This window comes from Lutra lutra, chromosome 17 (assembly GCF_902655055.1).
Source record: "Lutra lutra chromosome 17, mLutLut1.2, whole genome shotgun sequence".
NCBI classification, from domain to species: Eukaryota; Metazoa; Chordata; class Mammalia; order Carnivora; family Mustelidae; genus Lutra; species Lutra lutra.
The window spans coordinates 56,959,019-56,979,868 of NC_062294.1; the positions used below are offsets into that span (position 1 = coordinate 56,959,019).

The 20,850-nt window shown below is 59.6% G+C and overlaps 2 protein-coding genes and 1 long non-coding RNA gene across 6 annotated transcripts in view; 2 read left to right on the forward strand and 1 right to left on the reverse strand.

The window, feature by feature from the left end:
- The window catches only part of LOC125088827 (leukocyte immunoglobulin-like receptor subfamily A member 6), a 152,484-nt gene that overhangs the window by 46,155 nt on the left and 85,479 nt on the right, over positions 1–20,850 (forward strand). The window lies entirely within an intron of this gene.
- TTYH1 (tweety family member 1) lies at positions 1,621–17,126 on the forward strand. Of its 2 annotated transcripts, XM_047710369.1 has the most exons (14): positions 1,621–1,843; positions 5,408–5,586; positions 7,536–7,647; positions 8,371–8,591; positions 10,738–10,833; positions 12,081–12,153; positions 12,522–12,597; positions 13,082–13,137; positions 13,304–13,396; positions 13,560–13,652; positions 16,157–16,299; positions 16,428–16,473; positions 16,562–16,642; positions 16,768–17,126. In XM_047710369.1, exons 1-13 carry the CDS (start codon positions 1,718–1,720, stop codon positions 16,598–16,600), a joined length of 1,353 nt encoding a protein of 450 aa, XP_047566325.1. In that variant the 5' UTR covers positions 1,621–1,717; the 3' UTR covers positions 16,601–16,642; positions 16,768–17,126. The 2 variants fall into 2 exon arrangements, with proteins under 2 accessions (XP_047566325.1, XP_047566324.1); XM_047710368.1 differs by lacking the exon at positions 16,428–16,473.
- LOC125088849 (uncharacterized) lies at positions 17,695–20,824 on the reverse strand. The gene is made up of 3 exons (XR_007123796.1): positions 20,447–20,824; positions 19,565–19,619; positions 17,695–19,303 (listed from the first exon to the last, which is right to left on the reverse strand). It is a non-coding gene; the product is annotated as an uncharacterized LOC125088849 (long non-coding RNA).

Genomic DNA, 20,850 nt, shown 5'->3' on the forward strand with positions numbered 1-20,850 from the left:
ATCTCCCTCATCATCACCATCACCATCATGACTATCACCATCTTCCTCATCTCCATTACCACCATTGCCACCTTCATCATGACTATCACCACCATCATCACCACCCCCATCTTCCTCATCATCACCATCACCACCATCTCCACCATCACCATCATCTCCACCACCATCACCGTCATCTCCATTACCATCACCATCACCACCATCATCATGACTATCACATCACCACCTCCATCTTCCTCATCTCCATTACCACCATCACCACCATCATCATGACTATCACCACCATCATCACCACCCCCATTTTCCTCATCATCACCATTACCACCATCTCCATCACCATCACCATCATCTCCATTACCATCACCATCACCACCATCATCATGACTATCACCACATCACCACCTCCATCTTCCTCAGCTCCATTACCACCATCACCACCATCATCATGACTATCACCACCATCATCACCACCCCCATTTTCCTCCTCCTCATCATCACCACCATCTCCATCGCCATCACCATCATCTCCATTACCATCATCACCACCATCATTTTGTGACTATCACCACCATCATCACCATTACTATCATTATTTTTCTCCTAGCAATGGGATAGGCAACTGCTATCTCCAGCCCTTTCTTACCAGTCTGGGGCACAATATTGGGATGAGAAAGGTGGAGTACTAACCTTCTAGGAGAGACCAGGTGTGGAGACCCCAGGTGGCAAAGTCTAGCCTAGGTCCACAAGGGTGGGAAGGATCCCTGGGTCAGATTCCCAGGAATCTTAGTTTTAGCTCCAACACTGACTGCCCGGGGGGTGATGTCAAATAGCCAGGTCCCCTCCAAGGGTCTCTACTTTCCCACGAATCAGTGTGGTTCAGTGGGCTCCTGTGAGACTCTTATAGACAGCAGCTGGGAAAAATACTCTGTGAACTGTAAAGTGAATGGCAAGAAGTGGGGGTCCTTGTGTACATTGAAGTAATCCTTAAAGAGTCTGGAGAGGTTCTTAAGCCCATGGCAGGCATTCTTATAAAGATAGGAGGGGTCCCTATTTCTAGATAGATGAGCGGGGTTCTTCTTGGGATGGGCGGGGTCCTTATACAGGTGTGAGGGGTTCCTTAACACCGGTATGCAGGCTTACATCCTGGAGTGGTCTGCACACATAGGAAGGTTTGTGTATAGAAGCTGTCTTCTTATGCAGATTTTAAAAGGTGGGGGTTTTACCCAAATGACAGCCTTTATAGATGAAAGGACACTTACACACAGAAGTGAGGGTTTTTTTTTTTAATTGATGCAACTGACCGTTATTTGTAAAGTGCTATGCAAATATTTAGTGACCTTTGCACAGACGTAAAGGTTCTTCCTAGAGATAAGGGAACCTTATGCTGCTCTAGGGTGATTGCATGGTACGAGCGGCCTCATTTGGACGGTGATGTCGCTGGACAGCGTGGTACCTGCGCCGGCCGCAGGTGGGAGCCGTCACTGAGGGGCGGAGCGCTGGGGGCCCGCTGGCAGTCCCCCCGGCAGCCACCAGAGGCAGCACCGTCCCCGTCTGGCCCGCGCCTCCCCCCTCCTCCCCCAATCTCCGCCCCCCACCCTCTTCCTCCCCCTGCTCCTCTCCCCTGAGCCCCGCCAGACCCCGCTCCGCCCGCGCCCCGCTCCACTGCCGAGGTTCCCGCAGCCCCGGCGTCGGCCCCGCTGCGCCCTCCCCGGGGGCTATGGGGGCGCCCCCGGGCTACCGACCCTCCGCTTGGGTGCATCTGCTTCACCAGCTGCCCCGCGCTGACTTCCAGCTCCGCCCGGTACCCAGCGGTTTCGCGCCCCAAGAGCAAGAATACCAGCAGGTGGGAGCGGGTGCGGGGTCGCGGGTGCGGGAGCGGAGGGGGGAGCCAGAGCTTATGGGTCCCGAGGGAGAAAGGGGCTGGGTGACAGATTCCTGTGTTCTCCGGGGGTGGGGGCCGAGCCAGGACTTTGGGGTACCTGAAAGGAAGAGGAGCATGGGGCTCCCATACCTGGAGGTTCCCCTGGGACAGGCGCTGGGAGACCAGAGCCCTGACTCCTTAAATAAGGAAGGGCCAGGGGTCTGGACCTCTTAGTCACAGAGGAGGGATGGGACCGGGGAGCCTTGGAGTCCAGGGTCTCTAAGAGCTGCCTGGGAGGCTAGCCTCCAGGGTCATCAGGGGGATAGGTCCACTCTCCGTGTCCTGAAAGATGCCCCCTCCCCTCATAGGATCCAGGGTGTCCAGTTAAGGTGGGACTCAGCAGAGACAGGAACTGATAATGGTGGAGAGGCTGGGGTGCCCCGGTTCAGGACAGGGTTGAGACCTGAAATGGGGAAGGGACCAGAGGATGTAGGGCCAGGGCTGGGAAGACAAGGCAGAGGTGCTGGAAGAGGAAGCTGCAGCCAGTCCCCAGCCCCAGGACAGAAGGGGTGCAGGGTGCTTGGGTGGGGGGCGGTGGAAACGAGGTTCCATCTGGGGACCAGAGGATGACAGAAATGGGTCCGGAGGGTGGGGCTGGGGTGGGAACCTTGCAGAAGCAGGGGTCCCTGGGGAAGGGGGCCCAGCCTGGGTCAGCTCCAACAGGGGTGAAACAACTGTCCCCTGACCCAGTTTAATTCAAGTCCTTGACTTTGAGATTAATGAGGAGCAAGGCTTAGCTGAGCCGGGGAAGGGTGGGGGAGTGTGTGCATGTGAGGGCGGGGGGGTGCCTGGGAGCCCTGGTGGAGCCCTTGGATGGGTCCTGGGCCCTGCCTCTAGGGTCCAGGCCCCTTGGATCTGGTTTAGGAAGCTCCTGGGATAAAGGGCTGGGGATTGGAGAGCTTGGGAAGCATGGGGGGCGGAGGTCCCAGAAAAGCAGAGAGGGGGATGTGTGCTGTTTTCTGAGCTATTTGGGTCATGGCTGTACCAGTCGGCCGCGGCTCCTCCCTGCCTTCTCCACGCTGCCCTCTCCCCACCAAACAGGGACGGCCATCCCCTTGCCCAGGGCCTGTGGTGTACACAGTCACGACCTCTAGGGCTGGTCACCCACGCCCGCTCACAGCGGAGACCTGCCCACACAGCCACGCAGGTTGCTGGCCCCAGGCTCTGCCCCAGGCGCTCGGAGAGGCTCACTCTGCCCCCCTCACCCACAGGCAGGGTGACAGCACTGGGACAGGCACGGAGTCACATGACCCAGAAGGGGACACTGCCCCCCAGGAAGATCACCACTGTGGGCACAGCTGGGAAAAGTCAGGCACTGGGTGACACGGGGCTGGAAGACAAACTCACACACTCACTTGTAGACACACACAGAGCCACATATCCATACACGTTTACACACACACACACACACACACACACACCATGTTTACTTGTATACACAGTGACACACGTTTACACATGCACACACACTCCTGTCCTCACTCACACACTCACACACATCCCGCATAGTCACATACACATGCCTCACACTTGTGTACAAACTGACACACGTTCACATGCACACACATTCCTGTCCTCACACACACATCCCGCATAGTCACATACACATGCCTCACACTTACTTGTGTACAAACTGACACACGTACACATGCACACACACTCCTGTCCTCACACACACACACATACTTACATATACATACCCTACACTTGCTTGTATACACAGTCATATATCCATACACACGTTTACACATACACACAATTCCTGCCCTCACTCACATGCACGCCCCACGTTTACTTGTATACACACTGACACATGTTTACATATGCACACACACTCCTTTCTCACACACTCACACTCCACCTAGTCACATATACATAACCCACACTCACTTGTAGACACAAACACAGCCACATATCCATATACGTTTACACATTCACACACACAATTCCTGCTCTCATTCACTCACACATTCACACACCCCAAGCTCACTTGTATACACTCACACATTTACACATTCTCATCCTCACTCACACACACACTCACACACACATACACACTCCTACACACTCAGATACCACATTCACTTGTATACACACTCACACACAATCTTACACACAAATTTGCATATACACATACATTCACTCATATATAACACACACATGTTCACACACACACACACACACACACACACCATGGAGGACCACTCAGACTCAAAGAATCATGCCCAGAAACACACAAATGCCAACAGATAACTCACACCTATAGACATAGGTGTTTCCACAGGGACACTCATTCGCTCTCTCCCCCTCACACACACAGGTGTAGTATCTCATGGCAGATAAACACAGTCAAAGATAAAACACCCAGTTTTATAGCCATAGGAACAAATATACCACACAGTTGTGTCATTCACACACATACACACTTGTGTCCTTCACATGTGCACACACACACACACACACACACTCCAGCCACACTGCAAGGACAAAGGCAGAGACACACTGTGGTTTACAGGAAACAGCATTAGTGAGTCTGGAGGGGTGACTGTGTTCTGGATATTGTCCCTACCTGCTGTTTGGCTCAAGGTAACCCCAGTCCCATTCTGGGTACCTGTGAAGGTGACAGGACCTCACAGCCGCTCTGTAAAGTCTTGCCTTGTGGAGAGCCCTGCTGTCCTTCAAGGTTTTTCCAACGACACATACCTGTTCCCCACCACCGCCCCCCTCTGCCTCTGCCCTCCCAGCTTTTGGTGTCTCTGTCTCCTTTCTCTGCATCTCTGCTTTTCCACTCCTCTCTGTTTCTCTCCCCCACCCCCACTCTGTGTCTCCCTGTCTCCAAGTCTCCATCCCTGAGTCTTGCACACACACTCTGTCATGGAGGCTGTCACGCCCCCCTCCCCGTGAGTCCCTGGGTGACAGACTCACACTGCGGTGGGTGTGCAGAGCTCAGCACAGGGGAGTGAGCGAGCAGTGAGTGGGGAGGACCCGCAAGGAGGAGGGAAGAGGAAGCCTGCCGCCCCTGACTTCACACCCGTCTCCAGGAACAGGCACCCCCGTCCGCCCCCTGATCCCACTTAGTTCCGGACGCAGGTCTCAGAAGGTTCCTGGGAGCTGCTCTGTTCCAGCTGCCTGGCTGGAACAGAGGACACAGGGGATGCCTGGGATGATGAGGACACAGTCTCAGAGAGGGGAAGGCTCCTGCTGAAGGTCACACCCAGAGCAGAACTGGACTCCAAGCTTTGGGCCTCTCAGCAGGAAGCTCCCTCCAGTGACCCAGCCCCAAACTGCCGAGCCCCAGCAGCCAGCCTGGGAGGGGCTGGGGACCCCATCTTTCCCCACAGACCTGGAAACCAGAGGCTGGGCTTGGCCCCCCTTTCTAGCCAGGGCTGCCTTCCACCTCCGCTGAAGTCCCCGATTCAGGACCTCTGGCCATGCAGGGAGGGAGCAGCGAGCCCCTCTGAGGCCTCACGTCTCCCCCTTCCCCAGGCCCTGTTGCTGGTGGCGGCCTTGGCAGGCCTGGGCTTGGGCCTGAGCCTCATTTTCATTGCTGTCTACCTCATCCGCTTCTGCTGCTGCCGGCCCCCAGAGCCCCCCGGGGCCAAAAGCCCCCCACCCGGGGGAGGCTGTGTCACCTGGAGCTGCATCGCTGCCCTTCTCGTCGGCTGGTAATGGGGCCCCAGGGTGGGTGGGGAGTGGGGACGGGGCTCCCCACAATCTCGGCCGGTCTTCCTGCGAGTGCCCTAGAATCCCACCTCAGCCTTGCGGCGCGGGAAGAACTGCTCCCATTTCTCGGATGGACAGACTGAGTTTCAAGAAGAGGAGGGACTTCCCAAGGGCAATCAGGCCGGCAGGAGGGGGTAGGGGTTAAGAGCTAGGGTTTGGTGGCTTTGTCACCGAAGCGCTGCACAGCTAGGGGAGTGGTGGAGTCAGTTGCTCCAGGACTCAGTTTCCACGTCTCTGAAATGGACATTATAGTAACACCCACCTCCTATTCTTACTTACGGTGGGATTAAAGGAGAGAAGGTACAGAGCCTGGACCACAGTCCTCCTCCGGGAGCAGTAACGCTTGATATCTATCATTCATTAATTCACTCGCTCATTCATTCATTCCACAACGATTTCTTGCGGATCCACTGTGTGTGGGAAGACACTGAACTGGCCAGGCGAGGCTCTTGCCCTCCTGGAGCTGATGTTCTAGTCCAGGAGACAGACAGCAAAGTAGTGTTTGCAGTCCAGGAGCAGAGCTGGGAGTTCAGATCTGAGCTGGTCTAACTCCTTCCCACTAACCCTGGGCAAGTCTCGGGGAGAGGGACAAAGCAACTTTTCAAGGTCCCTTCGCCCAAGTGGCCAGTGGAGATTCAGACCCGCAAGCCCCTCTCAGAGCCCGGGAGGGAGCTGGGGGGTTCTGTGCAGCGGGTGGGCACCGGGGGTTAGAGAGGAGGGAGCACTTGAGGACACGCCAGCTCACCATTTACCAAGAGCCGGCTCCAAGCCCAGCCCTCCCTGTCAGGCCACCCCCAGCAGCGCAGGAGTCCTATTGCACAGATCGGGACGCTGGGATCCGAGAGAGACCCGCCCCGGATCCGGGGGAGTGGCGGGCTGGGCCCTACCCCCACTGCCTCCCTGCGGGGAGCAGCACAGTGTGCTGGGGGTGTCTGTGGGGGGGGGGGAAGAGCAGGGCGTCCTAGATCCCAAATGCTTCCTCTTCGGGCTCTCCTGACTGGGGGTGGGCGAGGGTGGTGGACAAAGGCCCTGTGGGGGAGAGACACGGCCGGCCCCCAGCGGCCTGGGAACAAGAGCAGCTTTGTCCCGCCGGGAACAATGGGCGGGGGTGCCAGGGCGGGCGTGGGAGCCCAGGGTTAAGGGGGGGGGGCGGTGGCCGGCGCTGGGAACTGTGAGGACGTCCGGCTCCCTCCGCCCGGTCGGGCCTGGCCCCTCCGCGGAGGGACACTCTTGCGGGTGGGGGGGATGGGCTCACATTCAGACCCCACAATGGAGCTCTGTGTGCCGGCCGCGGAGGGGCGGGGGCGCAGGCTTCTGGCCCATCGGCCCACATTCCCTTGCTTCGCTCTCAGCTGGCCAGACGCTTGGGTCCTGGGGGCGGGGGAAGGCGGGGAGCTCCAGACCCAGCGGAGCTCCAGACCCAGGGGCCCCCCGGAGATGATAACTGGGGACCAGCGGTCCTAGGAAGCCCCAGGAGGCGGGGAGGGGTCAGCGGCACCCTCAAGGGACAGGTGCTGAAGACTCGGGATGCTTGAGGAAGGGATGGAGGGCTGGGTGTGGGCCGACAATCCTGGGGGGAGGGCTTCTCCTGGGGCTGGGCGTGACAGGGGTTCCGCTCCAGTAAGGTGCGGGTTAAATCCGCCCCCCCCCCCCCGCCGCGCCCCTCCCCTCCACCCACCATTAGCATCACAATGACGTCCCTAGGGCGGGGGAGGGGGGGCTTCCCGTTACCTTGGCAACCGGTGGGGGCCAGGCTGGAGACGTTCCTTTCCCACGACGGGCTGGACCAAGGGGGTGGGGGTGGGAGAGGGGATTGGGTGTGAGGAGGTTGGGGGGACGCGGCCCTAGGGTCCCAGGACGGGTTGTGATTTCCCGTCCCTCCCCCTCTCAGCGCCGGCATTGGCATCGGTTTCTATGGCAACAGCGAGACCAGTGATGGGGTGTCCCAGCTCAGCTCCGCACTGCTGCATGCCAACCATACGCTCAGCGCCATAGACCACCTGGTGAGGGGCCAGGCACCGGCCAGACCCCAGACCCACACCCAGACTCGTTCCACCTCCCAGAGAAATGGGACCCAAACTCAGAGCCGAGACCCCACACCTGAGACTTAGGACCCCAGACTCTGACCTCAGACTATACGCCCCACCTCCAACCCTGCCCGCTCGCAGCCAGGACCTTACACGTGGCACCCTTAGACCCTCCACCCGGATCTGGAACGTGTGGCTCAATTCTAGACCCCAATTCACACTTAGTCTCAGCCCTGGACCCCTGCCCTCAGGTCAGATCCAGGCCCCCAGACCCGATCTGTGCCCTAAACGAAAGCTCAGGGACCTCAGTGCTGAGACCCAGGACTCTGACAAGGGGTCTCGCTCCCATCCCCAGGCCCAGGGTTCCAGATCCAGAGCTGAGACCCAGGCTGACCTCAGACCTCAAATTTCGTGTCCAGGGCAGACCCTGGACCATGGAATCCAGACTTAGGACCTCAGATCCCGGCAGACAGATGCCAACTTCAGACTCAAATGCTCAGGCATAATTACAGTTCTGGGGCCTTTGTCTTACCTGGGACCCAAGCCACTGACCCCCAGGGCTCTTGATGGGAGCCACAGAACATCATTCTACAGATGTCCTAGTCCCCAGATCTCAGACACCTGCCACAACTACTCCACCCCAACCCCCGCCTCCCCAGGGCATGCCTGCCTCTGACCCCAGACTCCCCCCGCACGCAGGTGTCAGAGACGGTGGAGAGGCTGGGTGAGGCCGTGAGATCAGAGCTGACCACCCTGGAGGAAGTGCTGGCTCCGCGTACGGAGCTGGTGGCTGCCGCCCGCGGGGCTCGGCGGGAGGCAGAGGCCGTGGCCCGGCAGCTCCAGGAGCTGGCCTTCTGGAGGGGAGTGCCCTTGAGCCCCCTGCAAGTGGCTGAAGATGTGTCCTTTGTGGAGGAGTACAGGTGGGTGAGGGGGTTCTCACCCCGGGTGACTGTGCATCCAGGTGGCCATGGGGCAATGTCTGGGGACACTTGTCTGGTCGTCGCAGCTCGCGAGGGGGCGCTACTCACACCTGGTAGGTGGGGACCAGAGACGCATCCTGCCATGCACAGGATGGCCCCTGCAGCAGAGGATGGCCTGTCCGGAGTGTCCCAGTGCCCCGGCTGAGCCACGCCCCGCTCACATCCTTGCATCTGCCCGCTCAGTCGCTCTCCCCTCAGCCATCCATCTGACGCGTGCATCCCCTCAACAGATGTTTATCTAGCACCTTCTGGTGAGAGAGAGGGGTGCCTGGGGGTTAGGAACGTGAGCTCTGAAGCCAGGTGGCCACTCCGGGGGCTGTGGGACCGGTTACCTGTTCTGAGCCTCGATGTCCCGATCTGTAAAGTGGGAGTGATGGGTTGAATTGTTGAGGATCAGAGGAGTCTGTGCTCATTAAGTGCTTACAACAGTGACTGGCACGCACACATCGTGTGTGTAAGATGTATGTTTTTATAAGACAGGGCAGTGAACAAAACAGACACCAGTTCACGCCCATCTTCCAGTAAGGGGCTCAGTAATAAACGAACGCCTGTGAGGGGTGGGTGATAAGAGCTTTGGAGAAAAGTGAAGCAAGGGAGGGGAACGGGCTGGGGACAGAGGCTGGCAGTCTGCCTGTGGCCCGGGCCGGGGCGGGGTGGGGGGATGTGAGTGTAGGAGGGACCTGGGGAGGCTGCGCTGAGAGGTGGTGTGTGAAGGAGGGACACATTATGTGGCTATCTGGGATGGCCGCCCTTGCCAGCAGCCCATAGGATGAAGTCCTCATTGCTTCGGCTGCTGGGAATGAGGTCTCCTGTTTATCCGACTCTGTCTGGGGACCCAGCCCAGGTGTGGGGACAGAGGCAAGAGATGGGGTCCTGACTTCTGTGCTCCAGGGTAGAGGGCCCCCAGGGATGAAGCAGTCCGTGACGAGATTGCCCCAGTGGGGCATCAGACAAGCCTGGGTCCCAGGGAGTCCAGGTTCTGCGCTTTGGGTAGGCCATCCTTGGGCCAGGCCTCAGCCCCGCTCCAGGGGCCCCAGGCAGCCGCGGGTTGAGGCAGACCCACCCCCAACAGGAAAGGTCGCTCGAAGTTCCAGTGTGAGAGCCTGGCCCCAGGAGTCCTCCCTCAGGGAAGGTGGCCCGTTTCCTGCAAGGTTACTGGGGCCCCCAGAGGGAGAGCTTCCTGGCCGAGTTCCTAGAGGCCAAGACCGGGCGTGCACAGCGGCTTAGGGCAGAAGGGTGGGCTGCCCCTGATGGAAAAAGGGAGAGTGAAGCTGGGGTGCGCGGTGGGGACGCTGGGAGCAAAGGCCTGCAGGTCTCCTTGAGCCACGCGGCCCAGCTCAACCCCGGGAAAGCAGGGTCCGCTAGCTACTCGGGTGCCTCAGCTGGGCACAGCTGTGGGGAACCCGGCCGGTGGGGGCCCAGCCGGGGCCCAGCTGGGGCACACCATGGGCACTCACCCGGCCCGTGCGGCGATTTCCAGAACGCTTCCGCCATGCCAGTCCTCCGAGCAGAGGGAATCAGTCGTTAACACACGCTAACGTTGGAAGCTCCCTGAGTGACGGTCCAGCTCGAGTTTCAGGCCATCTGTGTGCCCGGCACCCTTCTAAGTTCACGCTCCTTAGCCTCACAACTCCCTCTAGGAGTGGGCGCTACTGTTCTCCCCCACGTTACAGGTGGGGAAACCGAGGCACAGAGGTAAAGCCCCCAAAACAAGGTTGCACAGGTAGGAGGTGGAGAGGCTGGCGCCCAGCTCCAGGGCATGCCATAGGACACTCAGCCCATGCCCAGGAACCACTCACTTCACTCTGCAGGTGCCGTGGCAGGTGGCGCTGGGGGATACCAGTGGCTCATGCCTGGTGACAGGGCCTGTGTGTGGTCCAGCCGGGGAGGCGCCTGGCCCCCGGCACCTGAGCTCTGAAGGGCCACAGTGGCTGCCTCCCAGTGCACCTGCTTCACAAGGAGCCAGCTGTGGCCTGGGGACAAGAGCATAAGTGTGGGGGGCCGTCCCCCTCTGCCGGGCTCCAGTCGGGCAGCTTGGGTCTGGAGGGCCGGATCTGCTGCTCAGTGGCCCTTGTCCCTTCTCCAGGTGGCTGGCCTATGTTCTCCTGCTGCTCCTGGAGCTGCTGGTCTGTCTCTTCACCCTCCTGGGCCTGGCAAAGCAGAGCAAGTGGCTGGTGATCGTGTAAGTCCAGGTGCCCTCCGAGTGGCCTCCGCTTTCCCTCCCGCAGAGCTCTGGCAGGAGGGACACTGTCCTCCTTCCCTCGTCCCACAAACTTCCAGGGAGGTCCTAGGCTGGGCCAGCACCTGCCAAGACACCAGACCTAGCGCAGGCCGGGTGGGCAGAGCAGGGAACACAGGCCCCGAGGCGAGCAAAGAGCTCCAAAATCCTAGGGAAAACGATATAATGTTTGCACTGAGGATGGGGCGGTTTCTGACTTCCCCCGACGGCCGTGCACACACAGCTCCACGAGGGAGGGACCCCTCAGGCACCTGACTTGCAGGGGGTACTGCAGGCAGAGGGCTTCCACCTCTAAGGCTGCGTGGCCCTTACGGGGCTCAGGGAAACTCAAGACCACATCCTTACTTAACGGCTCGTTCCGTGTGGCCAGCCCTGTTCTGGAACCCTCACACTGACCCTTCGCCCCATTAACATGGAGAGAGGGGCTCAGAGAGGTTGGGCCACTTGCCCCGGGCCACACAGCCAGGAAGAGCTAGAGCTGGTTTCCGACTCAGGCCAGTCCGTCCCATGTAGAAGAACCCCTGAGTCCTCGCTACCTCTGGGGGTCCTGCTGGTGCTCCCCAGTCTCCACACCCCCCTGGGTGAGAAGTCCTGCTGTGCCCTGCAGGCTCCCCCTGAGGCTGAGAGGTGGTGTCCACCCTCCAGTGCTGACCCTCGCCTCTGGACCCCTCCCCAGAGAAAAACCAGGCCGAAGTTCCAGCCCTGGTGGCAGCCAGGTTTTGGAGGAAAGGTGTGGCTGGCAGGAAGCTGACCAGGCCATGCTCCAAGCTGGGAGACATGCTGGGACTGCTGGGCTGCCGCGGATGCAAAGGCAGGAGGCAGAGCCCAGAAGTGGGCAGCAGCTCTCCCAGAATCCCAGAGCAAGGCGGGGGCAGAGCTGGGCTGGGATCTGGGCTGCTGGCTTGCCAGCCCAGGGCCCTCTTCTCACTGTCCTCCCCCTCACTCCCGGGGAGAGACCAGAAGTTCAGTTTGCTATGAACAATCACAGGTCTACCTGCACTCTCGTCCTCCCCACCCCCCCCCCCCCGCCCTCCAGTTTCTCTGCCCCTAATTCTGATCCTCGAGGCTCCAGAGGTCGGTAGGGAAGGAGGGGTGGGGCTGTGATGGGATTTGGGGTGGAGGAAGGGAAGAGATGAGGCAGGGAAATTAAGAACCCCATAACCGCAAACCTGTCCCTTACCCCTTTATAGGATGACAGTGATGAGTCTCCTGGTTCTTGTCTTGAGCTGGGGCTCCATGGGGCTGGAGGCAGCTACAGCTGTGGTGAGTGCTAGAGGCCAGGCCCCTGGGTCCCAGGGCAGGTCCTGAGGGGAAGGACTTGGAGCCAGGATCACATGTTCTGAGGTCTAGAAGCTGGAGACTTAGACACTTAGGTCCTAAGGGAAGAGGGGGCTGGGGGCCTGGACTCCCGGGTCTGAGGGAGGAGGGGCTGGAGGCCCAGATTCCTGGGTCTGAGGGAGGAGGGGCTGGGGGTCTGGACCCCTGGGTCTGAGATGGAGGGACTCGGGGCCTGGACTTTTGGCTCCCCAGGAATGGTGGGGGCTGGGGTGGTAAGCCAGACACCCCGTTCTGTGGGAGTATGGAATTGGAGCAGTGTCTGGTCCGAGCCCCCCTCTGCCTGCCTCCCTCAGGGCCTCAGTGACTTCTGCTCCAGTCCTGACACCTACATCCTGAACCTGACCCAGGAGGAAACTGGGCTCAGCTCAGGTGACCCCATCAACCCCATGCAGACCCTGACTCCTCAGGCCCTCGGGCAGGGTGGGTGCCCGGTCTCAGAAGCTCTCAGCACCTCTCCTGCTGGCCTGGGAAAGAGACAGGAATACAGATGCTGGACTTGGGGGAGAGCGGTCGGGAGACAAGGCTGGGAGTCCCTCCCCAGGAACAGGAGGATTTGGCCAGGAATGCGCACAATTTAGTCAAGGGCAGGACGGCAGAAGCAGAGGTTTGCAGGGAGTGTGGAGACCCTCCAGTTTTTGGCTGTGGTTGGAGCAGAAGTGATGGAACGGTGTAGGTAGCTTGTCCCTGAAGGCCAGGCGGCGGGCACCACAGGAGGCCCCTGGGCTTGGGAGAGGCCCCCGGTCCTGAGGGTGGGAAGGCAGGGCCCTGCCACTTCCTAGCTTCGCGCGGGGGGTGGGGGGTGGGCTGCGGGGACCCAGGCTCATGGGTGTCTCCTCTTTCCCTCCCACTTCAGACATTCTGAGCTATTACTTCCTCTGCAACCAGGCGGTCTCCAACCCCTTTCAGCAGGTTAGGGGAGCGGGCAAGGGAGCGGGGTGGAGGAGGGCGGGCTGGGGCGGGGACTGCAGGTCCTGGGGGAGGCTGCAGGGACCCCCGGGCCCGCAGTCCTGTGTCCCTGGGGAGGAGAGTGGGTTGGGGGCGCCCACTACCTGGCCCTCCCCCTGTCTTCCCGCAGAGGCTGACTCTGTCGCAGCGAGCTCTGGCCAACATCCACTCCCAGCTGCAGGGCCTCGAGCGGGAAGCTGTCCCCCAGTTCCCTTCTGCGCAGGTGGGCAGCCGGGTGCTCCCTCGACACCCGGACTCGGACCAGAAGTGGTGGGGAGGCTGTGGGCGGGGCCCGAGGCCTGTGGGCGGGGCCCGCCGAGGTGGGCGGAGCCTGGCCCTGCCCGGTCCCGAGGAGCAGGTGGGGGTAACCCTCCCGTCCCGCGCAGAAGCCTCTGCTGTCCTTGGAGGAGACGCTGAATGTGACGGAAGGACACTTCCACCAGCTGGTGGCGCTGCTGCACTGCCGCGGCCTGCACAAGGTGCGCCCCGTCCCCCAGATTCTTCCAGGGAGCCCGAGACAGCCCTGCGCTTCTCTCACCTGCCGTAGAGCTGATCTCTACCGCCCCGCCACCCCCGTCTGTCCGTCTGTCGTCACCTTCGCTCGCCCCGCCAGCCCTCCCTCATCGGCTCCCTCCCCGCCCCACCCTGCTCCCACCCGCCTCCTCCCCCCTTGCCCCCCCCCACCCCGTCTCTCTCCTGGAGCCCTGGCAGCTTCGTGAATTCTGGGGCCCGACAGCCTGGGCTCCTCACCGCCGGCCCAGGGGCCACAGTCTGTTAGAGTGACTCACTGTGCCCCGCTTTACTAGATGTGGCACAGGTGGGACGCCCCTGAGCCCTGGGTCATGCCCTCTGAAGGAAATGTTGTCATCACGGCACCTCACCATGACGTGCCTGTGAGCCTCCGCTGCCAGGCAGTCGTCCAGGGTCATCCCTTGGCTTCCTCACCCCACTCCCATTCCCAGGACCTGCTGCCCCCCAGGCCTAGTCTTTCCCCCCCCAGGGGAGCACCCATGCCTCGTCCCCTCTCTAGTCTGTCCCCCCAGTGGCTCTCCAACAGGACTGCCAGATTTAGCAAACAACAAATATCTCCTTCCTGTAGGTAGGTCCCATGCCATAGTGGGGACATGTTTGTACTAAATACTTTTTTGGTTGGGCATCCTGCCTTCGATCTGGCGACTGCATCAGAGGGACCCATCTGTCCCACAGCACGGACCTGACCTGGCCCTTGCTGGGATCCGCACCCCTTCCACAGCTCCCGCTGTCCCCAGAGCATCTCAGATTGGCACTGTAGCAAGGGGGCAGTGGCAGTGAGGGAGGGGCAGGGAATCAACACTCAGAATTGCCGAGTACCTGAGCTACAGGACTCCAGAAGGCAACCCTGCTCTTTTGTTCAAGGGTAAACTGAGGCCCACAAATTTCTCTCCAGTCCGGGCTGACCCTGGTCTGGATCGCACTTCCCGAGATTCACTGTGGACAGAGGGAAGGGGGGGGGATCAGTCTCACCCTCTACTTGTGCACCCCGTGACTCCGGGCCCCTGTTTCCCCTCTCTGGGCTTCAGGGTTCCCACATACTACATTCAGGATTGAGGGACATCAGGGATAAAGTGGCAGGAAGGTGTCTCTGGAGCCTGACAGATTTGGCTCTAATCCAGCTCTACCCCTTCCAGGTTGTGTGACTCTGGGGAAGTGGCTTGCCCTCTCTGGGCTTCAACTTTCTGCCCACAAAAGGCAGCAGTGTGAGGGGGCCCAGATCTCTGCCTTGCAGGGCTAGGAGGAGCATGAAAGGACATGGTCTAGGTGCCTGAAACAGTGAAAAGAGAATGCCCCATTGCTCTGAGGGGCCCCTGGCTGGGCTTTCCAGTGAAAGTACCAGACACAGCTGCCACCCCCCTTCCCCGCGCAGGGGCTCAAGCGGGAAACCTAGGATCATCCCTTTTGCCGTCTGTCCCCACTTCCCACACGCACTCCCCAGGCAAGCTCTGCCACCTGAAGCCCATCTGGACTCGGAGCACGGCTCCCTCCGCCACTGCTGCTAGCCTGGGCACCCTCCTCACCTCCCACCCAGGAGCCACAGAGCATTTTCCCTGTCCCCTGCTTGCCTCCCCCATCTGTCCTCCCCAACAGCCAGCAGCTGGGTGAGCCTCTCTCCCACAATCCGATCAAGTTCTTTCTCCACTAAAACCCTCCAGTGACTCCCCTGCTCACGGATTAAAGTCTGGCTCCTGGCGTCACCTGCAAGGGCCCCCCCGGCTGGTCCCAGGCTGAGGCCCTCGCACCACCCTCTCTGCACGGCCCACAGCAGCCCTCAAACCGCTCCTTCCTGTCAAGGTTCCTTCCTGTCAAGGGTGGTCTCTGCTGTTGGGGTCCGGTCCTGCCTTCTGGTCCCCTCTCAGTTTATGGTTACCTGAAATGACCTTCCGGAGCATGGGTACTCAAGCGTCCCTGGGACTGGGAGCCACATCTGGCACAGAGCAGGCCCCTGGCTACTCTGTGGGGTGAATGATGGCTGGGCGTTCAGGAAACACTCAGCTCGATTCCAGGGATGACGAGAGGGGCTGCCAGCGTTTACCAAGAGTGCGTTATGTGCAAGGTGCAGTTCTAAGTTGGGGGTGGGGGTTCTTCCAAGCAGTGTTCTAAGCCAGAGATGTTGCCCCGGGGGGCATGTGGCAGTGGTGGTCACAGGCAGAGTGGGGGTGCTCCTGGCAGATAGGGAGCAGGGCCCCAGGAAGCTACTCAACATCCTACTGGCGCGGGACGCCCCACCACGGAGAATCGTGGGGCTCACGATGTCAGAAGCCCCGCACTGGACCGAAGCTGAGCTGGCTTGGTGGCTGGCGGTGGGGTGGAGAGGGGGCCAAGGTTTGGGTTTATGCCTGCAGGTGTAGTAATGACAGTGGTCGGAGCACCTCCTGTGTGCTTGTCCGGAGGCACAGCCAGGGGTGGGGGGGGCGTGCCCGCTGACGCCCTCCCCCGCCCACCCCAGGATTACGGCGCTGCCCTGCGGGGCCTGTGTGAGGATGCCCTGGAAGGCCTGCTCTTCCTGCTGCTCTTCTCCCTGCTGTCTGCGGGGGCCCTGGCCACTGCCCTCTGCAGCCTGCCCCGTGCCTGGGCTCTCTTCCCGCCCAGGTCAGGAGGGGAGGGAGGGCGTGGTCCTGGGGGAGGCCGTGCAGGGCGGACTCCTGGGCTCCCGCTAGGGGGGGAGCCTCCTGATGGATCCCCCATCCTGCTTCTCTGCCACTCCCCTCGTCCCCCAGTGACGACTATGATGACACAGATGATGACGACCCTTTCAACCCTCAGGTACTGGACTCACCGGCCTGAGGGCAGAGGCTGGGGGCCTGTGCTATGAAGCGAGGTCCCCTCCATGCCCCCTCCCATCTCCCCACAGGAATCCAAGCGCTTCGTGCAGTGGCAGTCATCTATCTGAGCCCCTCTTCCCTGCCAGACTGGAGACTGGGCCCCCACCCCGGTGAGCTCCCAGAGCTACGCCCTGGCTCCCCCGCAGCCAGCCCTGCTCACCTCGCCCTCCCTCTGGGCGGGGGTGGGGGGGTGGCCCTGCCCACCTGCATGTGGCACTATCTGCTCTCCTTGCAGTTCCTTCCCTGGCTGCCGGAGGAGACCCCCCTAACCCAGCCTGATGGTGCTCTCAGCAACAACAGCACCTCTGGCCAGACAGCCACACGGGACTGCCTCCCTGCCCTGCCCCTTCTCCCACACGCCCTTGCCCCTGTGAGTCAGTGAGGGGGCAGGGCGGGCCCTGGGGCTAGCAGGGAGGGGAGGCTAGCCAGCCAGCCCCCCCCAGGCCTCATCCCTGGCCACCAGGCCCATCCTTGAAGGGATGTGAGTGCCCCCGCCCCTGCCGCACCCAGGGGGCTTAGGGCTATCATCCCAACTTGCAGCACTAACTTGGGAATGGGTTGATTTGAAATAAAAGGGAAAACTTTATTTTACAAGCAGCTGGGTCCTTATTTGTCTTCTCCCTGCTCTGGCCTCCTGGTTGGGGCTGGGAAGACCCCCTGCGCGCTCCCCCTGCAACCTCTAGGCTGCCAGGCATTTCCAAAGATGCTGGCTGGGTTTTTGTTTGTTCTGTTGTTGTTAAAATAATAAGACTTTTTTTGCCCGATTCTAAAAGCAGGACATATGTCCTGACCCAGGAAGAACTCTCAATGTGTGTGTGTGTGTGTTCGTGCATGTGTATGTTTGGGAGACAGAAGACAGATGTCAAGTCAGAGTGAAAGCCTGTGTGGTTTCAAAGTTTGGCAGACACAGCTGGTCTCTGTCTGGAAGAAAACGTTCTATACACAAGATGGGTGAAAATCCAGATGCAGACAAGGGAAGGGGCGGGCTCGTCACACAGAGGAAATAGGAGACTCTTGCTACATGCTGTACCTTGGCTGGAAAGGGGGTGTTTCCAGCAAGATACCCCAAAGCCGGCAAAGAAAAGGTAATTCATTTGACAAGTTGTGGAACTAAAAAGCCAGGAGGCAAATCGGTAGTCTTGGGAAAAGCTGATTTCACATGTACAGCAGAGAAATGGGATTTTATTACTACATAAACTATGCAGCTTACGTAAACTAAGAATAGGACAACTTAACTTGGAAACAAGCAACTGTGATGCCCGTTCGATGAAGCCAGCCCCCAAGGGCTGGTGTCCGAACCCTGAGAGGAGGAAGTGCAGTGTGAACCGAGGAGGGACGCCTTCCTTCCACCCCTGCGCCATGACACCAGAGCGGTGCTGGAACTGCCCGGGCCAGCCTGGGCTGTGGCTCCGGACGCTGGGACAAGTCTGCTCACGTGTCACCCCCCAGCCAGGCCATTCTACTCTGGGGATTCATTTCATGGAAATGGAACCTCAGGACGTGTATCAAGGGCTGTGAACTCAGAGCCGAAGGCCAGAGAGAGAGACCGGGTCCCATAAATCACCGCGTGGCAGGGCTCTCTGGACCACAATGGCTCTCGGGTTTAGGATTTCCAGGGACAGCCTAGGAAAGGAGAGGTGATCTGGGGGTGACAGACAGTGGCAACACAGTGGACAAATGCAGGGCCACGACTAAGGGCCCTGACTGCCGCTCACCACCAGATGGCTATGGGCAGTAGAAGCTCAGCCCAGCCCCAATGGCAGGGGCGGGGGGGGGGGGTGGCAACATAAAAGCGCTCCCCAGGCCCTCCTCTGAGATTCTCCTAGACCACAAGTCTCCCTGAACTCGCTGGGCTGTGGAAACAGGTTACTCCCCCGCCTGGTGTGGCGTCTCCCCTCGGGAAACACTGATGGGGTGACTTCCAAGTGCCATCAGCGTAGCATACTGTGTGGGACACAAACCACGCTGCCTCCCGGAACAGAAGCGAGCCGAAGCTCAAACCCATACACCAGGGTTTCGGGTCAGAACTGGGTAGCCCAGAGTGCCAGACGCCAGGCCCTCGAGGGGCATGTGCCACGGGGCAGCTGGTCTCGTGCTTCCTAATCGTCTCTGTCTTGCATACTGCAAGGAGTGTTCAACGAAGCTTTCCGTGTGGAGTGGCCTGAGGGTGGGAGGGAGAAATCGCCCGCAGGTGCCAGCGAGGGGCTCTGGGGGCCATGCGCGGACTTTCTCCTTTGGACTGCTGCTGGCTGAGCTTCTAGACCCTGGGCTGGCCCACCGCCATTCTGGCCACTCTGATCTCACACGCTGCCCTCTAGTGACCCTGAGTCTTTGTCCACAAGCTGAAGCAGATGCGTCGGGATATTCCAAGAGCACCCTAAGACTCAGGCCACCTGACTTCCCGCCAACAGGCCGGGCACTGCTCTTTAACCAGGAAGCTTTAACCAAGAAAGAACATTTGGCATGACCTGTACAAAAGGGAAACCGACTTTTATTTAAAAATCATACATATGAGGACTTTTCACTTTCAACCAAGATGGGAGGAACAGGGACTAGATTTGCTCTCCTTCCTGAAACCACCAAAAGTCCAGACAAAATAGATGAAACAATGGCGCTCAAGACTCAGCATCAGGCCAGGCAGGAGAGTGAACCTTGACATGGAAGACATCAAGCTGAGCCCTGGACATGGCCACTGCCCGTGGTCCCGAGGCCGGCTGCAGGGCCGCCAAGTGGAATGGAGGCAGAACACCTCTCAAAGACCCAACCTAAAACTGCTCAAAAAATAGACCAAAAAAAAAAAAAAAAAAAAAAAAATCTCAATCCAGAAGGCAAGAAAGGGGAAAGGGGAAACCAAGATGGGACAGGGACAGACAGAAACCCAATAGCAAGACAACAGATTTACATGTGATCATACCAAAAATCACATTAAAAGTACAGTTATAAACAGCTCTTTCAAAAGGCAGAGGCTGTTAGCTTGGATAAAAACAAAGATCCCACTACACGCTATTACGCACTACGTACCAGAAACCCACCTTAAATATAATGGTGGAAAGTACAGAGATACCAAATGCAGCGGGGTCCTCTGGACTGGACTCTGGCACGTAAAGGACACGTTAGTAGAAAAAGAAATTCAAACAAAGCTGCAGTTCAGTTATGAGTAACGTGCCAGTGCTGGTTTCTTGTTTTACCAAATGTACCACAGGAATCTGAGATAACAGCATTAGGGAAAGCCAGCTGTAGGGTTTCTGAATTACCTCTGCAACTTCTTGTAAACCCCAAATTATCCTGCAACAGTTTTTTTTTTTTTTAAGTGAAAGGACAGAAAAAGACCAGCTGTGCTAACAAAATGACACTCAGTCATCAATACGACAGTTTCTAACAGTAAAAAGCGGAAGGAAGCCACTTCTGAAATACTGTTCTACCACCAACCATGACTACACAGAGCGGTGCCTGAGCTGGACCAGATCACGTCATCGGACAGAAGCCTGGATGCAAACACATCACAGTGCTAAGGGCCAAGTCCACAGTCCCCAGCCTGGCCCCAGTAGGCTTCCACGGGACTGCCACCTGTGCAGACCCATCTGCTCAGTCTGGGACCTCTGCCCAGACCTATCCGCTCAGCCCGGGACCTCCACCTGTACACACCTACCCACCCGCTCAGCCCCGGTCCCCGCCCGCTCACCTGCACACACCCACCCGCTCAGCCCCGGTCCCCGCCCGCTCACCTGCACACACCCACCCGCTCAGCCCCGGTCCCCGCCCGCTCACCTGCACACACCCACCCGCTCAGCCCCGTCCCCGCCTGCTCACCTGCACACACCCACCCGCTCAGCCCCGGTCCCCGCCGGCTCACCTGCACACACCCATCCGCTCAGCCCCGGTCCCCGCCTGCCCGCTTGCCCACCAGCACACACCTACCCGCTCAGCCCCGGACTCCGCCGCAGCCATCTGCTCCCCCCATGGCCTCCCTGTGATCCCCAGGTCCCCAGGCTCTGCTCGCCGCCCGCCTCCGCGTGTTTGCACGCGCCGCGTCCTCGACCGGGGCGCCTCTGCAATTTTATGTAGTCGGCTGAGGGCTGTTCTCAACCCCTTTGTCCGACTTCATCATTCTCCGCCCTGGGCTTCCACATCGCTGCGCGGAGGCAACCTTAGAACCCACCTCACGCTAGCTTGTATTTGGGAACAACAATGGTTACCACTCACGGAGCCAAAATAGGAATGCTTGCGCGGGCACAGTGCCGGCCGACTCTGCAGCCGCGCAAGTCCCCTCGGGGCCACCGTCCCCACCCCTGGCTTCCGGCTTGCCTTCTACGCCCAC